Source organism: Sander lucioperca, chromosome 16, assembly GCF_008315115.2.
Source record: "Sander lucioperca isolate FBNREF2018 chromosome 16, SLUC_FBN_1.2, whole genome shotgun sequence".
Lineage (NCBI taxonomy): Eukaryota > Metazoa > Chordata > Actinopteri > Perciformes > Percidae > Sander > Sander lucioperca.
The window spans coordinates 21651526-21663336 of record NC_050188.1 but is presented as its reverse complement, the minus strand read 5'-3'; the positions used below and the strand labels follow the sequence as shown (position 1 = coordinate 21663336).

Below are 11811 nucleotides of genomic sequence, written 5' to 3'. Positions count from 1 at the left end.
TCCCATCAATTTGCAAAACACGATGAAACGTGTCATTTCTTGGAGCTGAATAACCCCACTGTGTATTTTTGAGCTTTTGTTGATGTTTGCTCGACTGCTGCTTCGGGCTCCATGCAGCCTGCAGATCAGAGTGCACATGGCCCAGGAGCAGATAGGCCCCAGCCTGGGGGCCCATGCAGGTATAGGCTGAATGTGCGCCAGTGGGACATCCGCGACTTGACAGCTGCATGAAGCTTTTCAGCGTTGTAATTTCAAATAATATTCCGAGCGCTCACTCTTCTCAGCAATTTGTATGTGAATAACCGAATAATTTCCCCCTTTTGTTCCATCTGTGCTACCTCAAATCCAAATAAAGATGCCTTTTAGTATTAAAAGTGGTAGAAAATTACAGGTAATTATCTTTGACGGTAAAAACGCTGTAATCAGCGGGCTACATCAAAAATTACCCTAATTATGCCTGCATTTATGAGAATGGGAAAAAAAGCCTCACTTGGATAAAAACCCACAAATTGTCCCAAATATCTCCTTCATATTGAACGCCGCTGCAGCTGGCTGCTTTGTTCAACATCCATCCCGTGGAGCTTGGCATTTAACGGCCTGCATTAGGACGGAGAGAAGGGAGAAAACATTTTGTCAATACTAATAATTGAGGGTGAAATGACAAGATAAGCTGGACCTGGAGCAAATGTTTTTCGAGGTGAATGTAGAGAGCAGCGGGGCAGGGTAAGTTAATTTCCTCCGGTGTTGAGTGTATTTGATAAATCTATATACTGTGGCGTTCTTAATCAGCCATGCACTGTGCGCTTTGGATTTATTTAAAATGTTTACTCTGATGAAATGGGCTTTTCACTGAGCACTGTCATTGCCTTATGTATCGTCTGTTAGAAGCTCGTACACACCAAGGGGACGGGAAACGGGCCTGTTGTAATGTGATGTTGGCCCAATATGAAGCAAAAAAAGGACTACAATGCATTTATGAAATCATTCAACATCAGGCATCTGTTTTGAGTCACGGTTTACTCAATCTGACAAAACATAAAAAGTGTATGTACAGCTAAAATCGCAGATTATATTTACAGACAGACAATTTGCTTGGTGTTGCATGTTGGAGACACAACCAAAAAATAGCAGTCAGGAGTCCACCGTGGCGAAAGGCTCTGTGCGCCACAGCGCATGAAGAGTGTAAGCAGTCTTTGCCCAAAGTGGCTAAAATGTCACTGGTAATATTTGGTATATTGACGTTCAGATGTTGACATGAATGAAAGCATAACAAATATGCGAGCCCACTGAACAGTCATGTACGCTAAAAAAAAAAAAAAAAAAAGTTAGTTCCCTTGTTTGTGTCATCACACCGAGGCTTGGCTGCGTTTTTATCCTTCAGCAGAGGAGTAGCCGAGGGGTTTTTCTCCACTCCAGCATCCAGTCTCTGAGCTGACACAAATTGTAGGCTACGTTGGAAACTGCATGGCGGAGATCCGGAGGCCTCCACACAGCTCACTGACCTTCTTGTCTCATCAGTCTATCTCTGCATTGAATCTTGATGTGGGGAGGAATACCAGTGAGAGTAGCCGGGCATATAGCTGTTGGCCGGCATGTTTACTCCTTTGGAAGAGGCCGAGACGTCCCATATTGGAGGGATGGTCGGGGAGCGCGGGGAGAGGGACATGGAGCCCGGCATAGGGTCGCTCTCGTGCGGGTTGCCGCCTTGCTTGAGCAGCTTCTTGAACTTTGACCTCTTATTCTGGAACCAAATCTTTACCTGCAGGAGAGAAGGGCGCGTGTAATTAGTGTAGGACGTGGATAATGTGGGTTAGTTTCTGCAAGTTTTCATGTAGCCTATTACATTTAGTATTATATAGAAATATCAAAACAAAAATACACAACCAAAGAATATAAACATAATAATAATAATAATAATAATAATAATAATAATAATAATAATAATAATATTGTAATCTTTATTATAACTCTATAAATGATGGTTTCCCAGAGTTAATGTAAAACCCAGACAGTGTAAAGTCCCCCTCATACCTGGGTTTGTGTCAGTCCTAGAGAGGCAGCCAGCTCGGCGCGCTCCGGTAAAGCGAGGTACTGTGTTTGCTGGAAACGGTGGTTCAGTGCTTGAAGCTGCAAACTGGAATAAATTGTCCGAGGTTTGCGAATCTTCTTGCCTTTCCCATTAAAACGAATTTCCCCGTTTTCAATCACCGTCGTTTTCTGCTGCTCTGCAACAAAAACAACCAATGTTAGTATTCAAAACCACAGGAATGGCATATCTGCATTTTTGTGAATAGGAAAAATACAAACGCGTATAAACAGCTGAGTGAAGGTGAATATAAATTCATAGGCGCCGAATGAAACCGTCTAAAAATTAAAATTCAGACCGATAAACGTTGACATCTCACATTGCCTTTAAGCGCCGTGGCAGCCACAATCCTCATACGCTGTCATATTTAGAATATTGCTGGTAATGACATGTCAATTAAATGCTAATTACAACAGTCAAGGCGTGCGGGCTGCCTAATTTTCACGAGTAGTTGGTGAGGATTGCACGGTCGTGATGATCACACCCCGGGCATTAAAACGGGTTTTGTGGGAAATGAGAGGAGAGCAAAACAGACTGGGAAGGTAATAGGCTGGATCTCGAAATATCCGGTGCCGTTTACGCACGAGTTTCTTCGATGTAATCGCCCACCGACGCTTGAAAGATCATTCGTCCGAATTTGGAGTGGCCTGTGACTTGTGTATGACACCAACACTGGCAGGGAGAAAGGTTTGATCCCCAGTACTAAAAAAACGTTTGCGCTAATGGTACTGGCGCCGGGGATGGACATGCCGCGGTGCATTTTCCACTTGGCTGGTGAAAAGAAGGTCTCTTACCTGTGCCGTCTAACCTTGTCTGTCCTCCCGTGTTGTTGTGATAGGATGGCAGGTACGGGCTGTGGTGCGGATGGCTCACGTAGGGGTAGGGTAGCGACCTGTTGTAGGTGTTGGTCCCGGTGTACGCGGTGTTGTCGTGCTGGTGGTGAGCGTGTGAGCCGGAGTGGAGACAGTGCAGCGGGTAGTGGCCGCTGGCCATCGACGGGGAGCTCTGCTGTGAGTGCGACTGCTGCCCAAACTCCATGAAGGCAGACTTGGACGAGTCCTGAGCCTCCAGACCGTCAGCCATCGTAGTCATGGTCATCATCGAATTTTCTGCCTTGAGAGCACTCACCCCCCTCTCTCTCTCAAGACCAAATCGTGTTTCTCTCTCTCGCTGTGCTGTTGTCTCTCTCCCCTCTCCACCGCGAACAGATATTGTCCTATTAACACCCGTTTTTTTCCAGAGGCGTCTTTATTTCCCCCCTTGTCGTGTGATATGCTCACTCAAAGTGGCCTAAGGTAGACATAAGTTAAGGGAGAGATTTTAAGGTGGATTCTGTTAAAATTGAGCCCTTGCTTCCAGACTTGATGCAGACACTACAAGTAAAATGGTTTGTCTCCAAAGGGCAGCGCCTCCCGATTGGTCATCCAACCCAACGTCATCAGTGCTCTGCGCTTCACGGAGACTTGAGCTGGAGTTAACCCACCTTACCAGCTCCCACCACAACTATGGGGGAAATAATATATGGTGGGAAAGACGCATAATTCCTACAGACAAGCTTCACACAGTAAAACCAACTCTTTTGGAATTGCCGAGTCGATTTTGTTTTTTACCCAAACCCCCCAAATTACGCACGACGCGCAACATATAGCATGCACTTTGATTTAGCCTTATGAGCCAGCAGTCTATGTGCCTCTTTTTCTCAGCCTTTAACTCCTCCTCTCCTCAGGAATTAATAACTTATAAGCATCTAACAAGCATCCCGTTTTTTTTTAACAATATTAAAGTCAAAATTGATTTTCAAACCAAATACCAATACATTATTTACAAGATAGCCAGGAAAAAAATATCAATCTTCACAAGTTATCTATTGTTGTTTAGAAGGATAAGATATTTTGTATCAATTTTATTAACGGTAAAAAAAAGTATAGAATTATGCCAGTTGTATTTAAAATACCTTTTTAGACACTATACTTAGGCTATGGTTACTAGTGAAGGGATCTGTTTTATATCAAGGAAGCTTCTGAAACAGGTGGCCTTGAACATAAGTGTTAAAAAAAACCAAACCATACAACTCTACTATTTTTTGAAATTTACAAATAAGAACTTTTAATTTAAAATAAGAAAAAGTAGTTATTGCAGTGTAGTATTTGCTTTGATGTTGCCAAATGAGCAGTCCCTCTTTAACCCCCCCCCCCCCTGCTCTGAAAGTAGGCTAACACATATTATAACTGTTCGTTTTCCCTGGGGCTACTGACCATATGATTAAAGATCTTCAGACAATTGAAAATGCGGTACATGTGACACATCAAATAACAATATGCCTGAGGTACAATAGGTTATTTTGCACATAGAAGGATGGATACCGTGATAAACTGACAGTGTCTTTTATCCCTGCTGTAATATGAGGCCTGATAGGGTCCTCAATATATGTAAATTATACAGTTTGCCTCTGAGGGCTGCGATGTTCGATTCGCATATAAGAATGAAATTCTATTTCCGCTTACATTAATGCAATAGGTAGGCCTATTCAAATCATGTTTTGCAGGTTTTTGCCGCAATGTAGCATTCATCGATTTCACCCAAAAAAGGGCGATGAAAAAATAATTATGGTTGCAATCAAGTTACTACGAAAACCTATTTGATTAGCGGCCACACTTTACTCAAATTGCAGCTATAAAATTAAGAACAATTCGCCTGTAATGATTATGGACTGGATCTATTTTGGGAGGGTGGAATAAAAGTGGATATAGCATAAATTATCCCCTAATTATACGCCAGTGTCGCCTCAATTATCCTCTTATCAAAAATGGTTGTCTAAATGCAGCGTTTAGTTTCAATTTTCTCCTTTTCTGTAACAAGAACTTGGTACCTTGCTATTATCGTCAGCTACGGTTGTTATTTACTTTGTGGGATTTAAAAGTGCACAACCCAGCCGGATAATCATTTTACAGCAGCGGACCAAGAGAGGAGCACAGAGGCAGGGATGTGAGCAGCAAGACATCCAGGCGGACTTGCTTTATGCTTCCAGTCTTAGATTCATTTCCATTTTATTTAAAAAAAATAAATAAATAAATAAAAATCGGGGTTCTTCTTTGTCGTCAGGAGGGCTGCAGGTAAGACCTTCCTTTGAATGCTGACACTGATGAATGATTTGCATTGCCTCTGATAATTCTGCCTTTTAGGCACACAGTAATGTGGCCGTGCAGACCTTGCAGGAGTCAGCACACCTTGGTCACCCCTCAGTGATCTAACATAGAGGCCAATTCCCCTGCCCGTGTTCCACTTGGACACGCAGAAGAGAAACCAGATCCTATACCTTTTCTAATCGCCTTTGAGTGCTACTACAAAGACACGCATGCTTTGCAGTGATGTTAGTTGCTTCCCCGCGGGCTGAAATCTCCGGGCTCGATTAAAATGAGACATCTTCATTCTTCAGGGTTTTTGTTTTTGCAGCATCATCTGCGTGCCATTGCAGAATTTTTAAGTTGAGGGATAACTGTGCGGGTAATGCCAAACTCTTGGTGTCCCGCAGGCGTGATGGGAGGCTTTTCTAGGCACACTGAGATTAAGTGAAGTGGTGAAAGGACGGATTTGTTTGAATAGAGAGAACATGACATACTCGACCTTGGTTCTTTTGAAATGTTTAAGATGTAGCCTATTGCGTGCATGCTGACAACCGTGTCTGATTGCAAGGCACAAGAAGAAACCTCCGGCCTATATACAGAATGTTATCAGAGGACGGAATTCATAAACCATCATTACTTATTCGTTTAATAATAATAATCAATTGTGCGAAATCTTTTGAAATTTCGAGACATTATGCCCCTAACGCATGCTCCACCTGCTGTATCATGCCCCCTGTTGTACTCTGCCCTATTAGGAGTTCATAGCCTTATTCTGGAGAGAAATTATTTTATATTTCACTTCGTCAAAATGTCAATCACAAAATGAACAGCGTTCAGCTGCAAATCTAGAAATCACTTTGTCCCTAAGTAGATGATTGACCTTCAGCACAATCAATGGCCGTGGTGGTTTAACAGAAGTGGTCTTTATTTCCATCTTTCTTATAAACGCTGATGAATGAATGACTCTTTAAAATCACTCCAGGCCTGGGATTTCCCTGACATCCACTGTCCGCGCCGGGACACATGAAAACAGAATATTTTACATTGCGTTCGTAGGTGTAACCTGGCGTTATTTTGGCACTGTCAGTTTAAATATTATTAAGACGGATTAGGTACCTTAACCTGAATTGGTCATATCATGTCAGGTCCTTTACGCACATAGCCAATAACATGGTAGCTTTATGCTCAAATTGCCACTAGAGCAGTTTAAAAATATGTAAAATATGACTAGTTCCCTCTCTTCTCTCTCCTCCTCTCCCTGAATCCATGTCACTGACTGTTTTTAACTCCGCACGTCTTTTCTTGTCTATCTGGGCACATGTGTTAATCATATGTGAGCGTTAACACGGAGTTCCAGCAAGACACAGGTCATAATTGTAGCGACAGGCTGGGCGTTTGTGGTCGGTCCCTCTAACAGCTATTGACTGGCTCGCATGGAAAGCCTCCTCCTTGGCTGCTCAGGGTCTGGGCGGTTTGGGGACGCTGAGGCTTGTCACTGCAGACAGAGACCGGGAGGCACTTCCTTCTCCGCAGCGCAAAGCCACTGGCGCTTCACAGACAGCAAGGCGTCGACGGCTCTCCATCTCTGCTGTGTGAATGGCGGGAAGTGGCGAGGGGAAGCGCAGATGCATACACAGCCACACTGCTGTCAGTATAACATGGTTCATTGTTACTAGATTCAGAGGGAGCACCCCCCCCCCCCCCCCCCTTCACACGCACAAACACACACATACATATAATGATCAGCCTTTAATGATCCAGTAGAATTCATCCGTGCCCTAATGGTGGTACGCCGCTTTTACGCACAGAAATTGCGCACAGCGTACTAATGCAAACCCACTTATGCAAAGCTTTGATGTGTTTTGTAAAAGCGTGTAACTACACCAAGAAAAAATGAGTGCGGTTTTGTCATAAAGAAAACCATGCGCTCCCGGCCAGACGACTGTTTATAATAAGTTTTGCATCATAAATTAGGATTGCATTATCTCTCCAGTAAATAGCAAAATTGGCATATGCATGGCCCCAGGTGCAGGCGAGGGCCTTCAGATGGACCCAGCGTAGCGTGTTGGTAGTGGACTTAAATGACCACAAATAAGCAAAGGCTTGCACCACTGAGTCTTCACAGCCTCTCATAGACTAATGGATTTAATTTGGCTCGACTGAAACTGCACTGGTCCCACTCAGGGCCCGAGTCCTAATTAAGACTGCTGGTTTCCCTTGTCACCTTCTCTCGCTGCATGTTTAGGTCCAGCTGAGTGATTGCATCGCTCGGTTTCCTGCAGCAGTCATACGGGTTTTATATGCTGTCATTTGTTTCTGAAATAATGAAAAGAAACGTAGGCCAATAAACCTGAAATTCAGTCATTTGGTGAAGTGTAACAATAGATGATCCTGATCAGCAAAATGCCATGGAAATGGAAACAGTGTCTTTAAATGTATGGCCATATTATCAATATTATTAAGACAGTAAACAGAGAAATAGCTAAGGAGAAAGATAATAGGGTTTAACATACTTGTTGTCTTATGTTGGCAGTTTTAAGCCCAGAATATCTACATGGCCTACTAATATATATTTGTCCGTTTAGGCTCAATGTTGCTGGTTAATAGCTGTCTATAAGACCTGTGTACCAAGTCAATAACAAAGAAGCTATATCCAAAAAGTTGATCTGGATTTTATGTTGGTGACAAATAAGACTATAGAGCCGGGGCGTACATTGGTCCCCCTTTTTCTCTCTCTCGACTTAATACGCGACATTATTAGGTCTGACAGCACAGTGGTCGGTCTTGAAGGAGAGGATTTGGTCGATAGATGACAGACAGGAAGGCCAGCAATCATGTGCTCTTTTTTTATCAGAATGTACTGTTCGATGCCGTTTATCCCTGATGATAGAAAATTGCTCTGTTGCCAGGACGCTGCCGCCGAAATAGGGAGCAGGAGCAACATTTCCATTTTCTTGTTTGAAAGCCATTGAAATGAATTAGTAGAAATGAAAAAAAGAGGAAAAATGAAAAAAGAATCCCCTGGTAAACAAAGGAGAGCAAACAAAGATACCATTTTCTTTTGCCGAGAATCCACCCTCCTCATTTCCCCCGTTTTTTTTCCTCCTTCCTGCAGCAGAGTGAGGGTTTTTACTTCAACAGTTGCAAATCACATGCTTGGCTTCTAATGTAGACCCAGGCCCGAGCCTACTTCAAAGACAATAATTTATTTCCCAACCTCCTGGAATAATTAGAGCGCCTTTTCATCTGTCGTGACCGAGAGAGAAAAAAGAGAGAATGAGAGAGAGAGAGAGAGAGAGAGAGAGAGAGAGAGAGAGAGAAATTAAGAAAGAATACTTGACAACGAGGAGAATTAAACAAACTCCTGAAATGTTTTATCATTAGGCAGAAATAAATAGTAACCTGTCACAGTGGGGAAAAAAAACTGAATATTAAAGAACGAAATCTGGGTTCATCCGAATTTCGAAAGCGTTTGGACTTCATCACACACAGCTAAAAATGATGTAAAATATACTAGCCGGCAATTATTGCACGCTCTTTGCTTTTAATATTTGTGTTTCTGAAGCATTTTGCGTCGAAACATTATTATGATTAGTAGGCTATTATTCTTGATGTTTATGTTGCTGCTGTTGTTATCGCCACAATCCCCAGTTCGTTTAAAGTGTTTAAATATTGTATTTGGCATTATGCTGTAGTTTATTAAGAATAAGAAAAGGCCTTTACATAAAAAAAAATTAAAAAAAATTTAAAAAAAATGAATTATAGTAGAAATCTATTAAACAAGCATAATGTAGGATGGAGGATATTTTAGGGTCTCTTATAGGGATTTTTCGTTAAAGTAATCTGATGGTGGACTCTGAGGATTATTTATCAGTGACGCAGACATATCCTGTGGCTAGGCCATCATCAGTACACAGGAGAGGGGTTACTGTCTGTGTCCGAGCAGGCAGGTGGTTAAAAACCTCCACACAGTACTCTGAGCGCGCCTCCAGTGCGCGCCACACGCTGCATGGAGCCTGATAGATGGAGAAAAAACACCCGAAGCACTGGATTAAAGTTATCCCTTAAAAAAAGCATTTAGGCCTATTTAATTGCGCAAAGATACTAAATGTCCCACAATAACTGTGTCAGTCCTTAAAAACACAGACTTGGTATAATGGGATATAAACTGTCTGGATTCTTAATGCGGTGTGGTAGCAACCTATAATCTCAAATACAAATGCGACGGGTAAAATGAAGTTTTTACTAAATAAGAAATAAATGAAACCCAGAACACAGTTCTTCCTTTCACACTACACGTATGATATTAAAGACCTAAATAAATAAATTGAGTTATATGCTTTGCAAGGCCTGCATGAGCACATTTCTTTATGGGATAAGCCTGCATAAACATGTCAATATAATCGTTATAATAATAAAGATAATAATGACACTGAGACTTAGAATTTGGTGCATATGATGGTTAAATAAAGCCGCTATATTGACTAATTAAAATATCACCTGAATCTGAGGTTAATCATGCAAATGCAACCAGATGAACATCATAAACGAGGAATAAACACTGAGAAAGGGTACTAGACTCTCCATGGACTGCTTTGAAATGGCACTAGAGAAAATATAGACTATTGAGTTTATACAGGATTAATTGGCCTGTGTGTGAAAATACTGAAAAATCCTGTTGGTGGGAATATTTTGTAGATGCGTCTCTCGCAAGAAGACACCCACACATCCTCAGTGCACACAACATTAATAAAGGTGTGTGTGTGTGTGTGTGTGTGTGTGTGTGTGTGTGTGTGTCCAAAGTCCTCCTAGCTCTCATGTAGGAATGAATGCATCACAGGAGGAAGTGTTGCACACAATAGCCAACACTGACTGCAAAATAAAAGAGCTTGAAATTTAAGAGCACGATGTGAAGTGAAGTGGAAAACAAAGTGAAGAGAAAGGGAGTCACACCTGGTGAAATGTTGTGGTGGTGGGAAGATGCTGCTCGGGTTCTGTGAGCTGTGAGTTGTAGGAGTTTGTCAGGTGATAGCTGTGGACCTTTGTCTGCTGCACCTTAAGACACTCCTACCTGAAACTGCATTTCAGATCAGGCTGGGTTTTGGTTTGGTCTTGTGCTTTGCCCTCTTAAGTCATCGTCTCGCTCACAGAAAGTTGGAATAACTGGAAAATAATGTTGTGTGGTATTTGTGCAAACTCTACATTTTTTACCAAGAGTTGTCCTGTAATTGAAAGTTCAGATTCTGAGTTCAGTTTTGCCTTGAAGAAAGAGAAAATAAGGAAACATTCCTCTTTCTGCTGAATGTCTGAAACTGAATATGAATATTTGTCTAGTTAGTAAAAGTGCTAAGACCTAACAAATGTTCTGTTACAAAGGAAAGGCTCATTTTAAAAGACACCTCAGATAACTTAGTAAAAAAGGTTTTCTTTGTTCCAATTGAATTCTACCCTGCAAAATAATATAAAAGTTGATCCATTGTTGCTTTTATAAAGACTCAGATTAGTAAACGTATGTTTAACATATGTACTCAAAAACAATTAAATAACCTATCCTTTTCTCACATCTCTCATAATCACCATTAATATTCTCACTATTATTATTATTATTATTATTATTAGCTGGCTCTTGTTGTTTATTTTGGTGCTTCTGTTATTGTTGCTGCTGCTGCTATTATCATAATCATCAACATTACATTCATCGAATCTCCAGTTCATTTTAAAGTGTTAAAAGCTTGCATTTGTTATCATACTGCAACTAATTATTAAAGAAATCCCCTAATAACACCAATATATAGAACAGGAAAAATAGGAATATTAGAAATACTACATTATTATTGTAGGTTTTAAAAAAAAAACAACATAATGTCAAAATGCACTCATCACTGACTACACAGACATTTAAAATGCCTTTAATAATGCCACAAGATTATATAAGCTTAAAAGTACTAATACAAAATAAATTGGCTATTGGGGTGCACATATAATGCAGAGGAAGGTCATTCACATTACTTTTCTTTTTAATCAAAGTCTGTTTCACAGCTAAAAACTGATAATAAAATGATTATTATTTAAAATGTTCAGAAGAACCTCTTTAGCATTTTTGGATAAATGAATCCAAAAATTTGATAAAATCTCATTAATTCAATGGCCTCTATAGTTTTTGTGATGTGCATAAAGAAATGTTTCATTTTTGGTTTATGACTCAAACCAGGACCATATAACATCACTTGAGCCTTGATAATTAAAATATTAGCTTCCTCACAGAATCATATAAACTGCTGTGAAACACTTGTCAGCTGGACAGTCCAGGGTCCTCTTAGTTAACAAAATCGCAGATCACAGATCAGCATAATGATTTGGCCAGCAGGCCAGCCTCATAATATCATAGTTATTAATTTGTTGGCTGGAAAGCTCTTAGAGCCTTTATTTTCATTTGCTATGAACTGACAGATTCGAGTTGAGGGATTTTTAGGACTTAGTCCATTTTGGTGAAGTGAAGGTAGCCAATTATTGTCATCATTGCCCTTGAAAAGGCATTACGCCTCACCTGAGGGCTCACTCAATCAAAGAGACTGAAGGGGCGATTAACAGATGACTTCT

At 41.0% G+C, this 11811-nt stretch overlaps 1 protein-coding gene across 1 annotated transcript; it reads right to left on the bottom strand.

Moving 5' to 3' along the window:
• Window positions 1-1002: 1002 nt before the first annotated feature.
• dlx6a (distal-less homeobox 6a) lies at window positions 1003-3789 on the bottom strand. Its single transcript, XM_031323311.2, has 3 exons — window positions 2881-3789; window positions 2032-2225; window positions 1003-1759 (listed from the first exon to the last, which is right to left on the bottom strand). Exons 1-3 carry the CDS (start codon window positions 3185-3187, stop codon window positions 1520-1522), a joined length of 741 nt encoding a protein of 246 aa, XP_031179171.1. The 5' UTR covers window positions 3188-3789; the 3' UTR covers window positions 1003-1519.
• Window positions 3790-11811: the final 8022 nt, after the last annotated feature.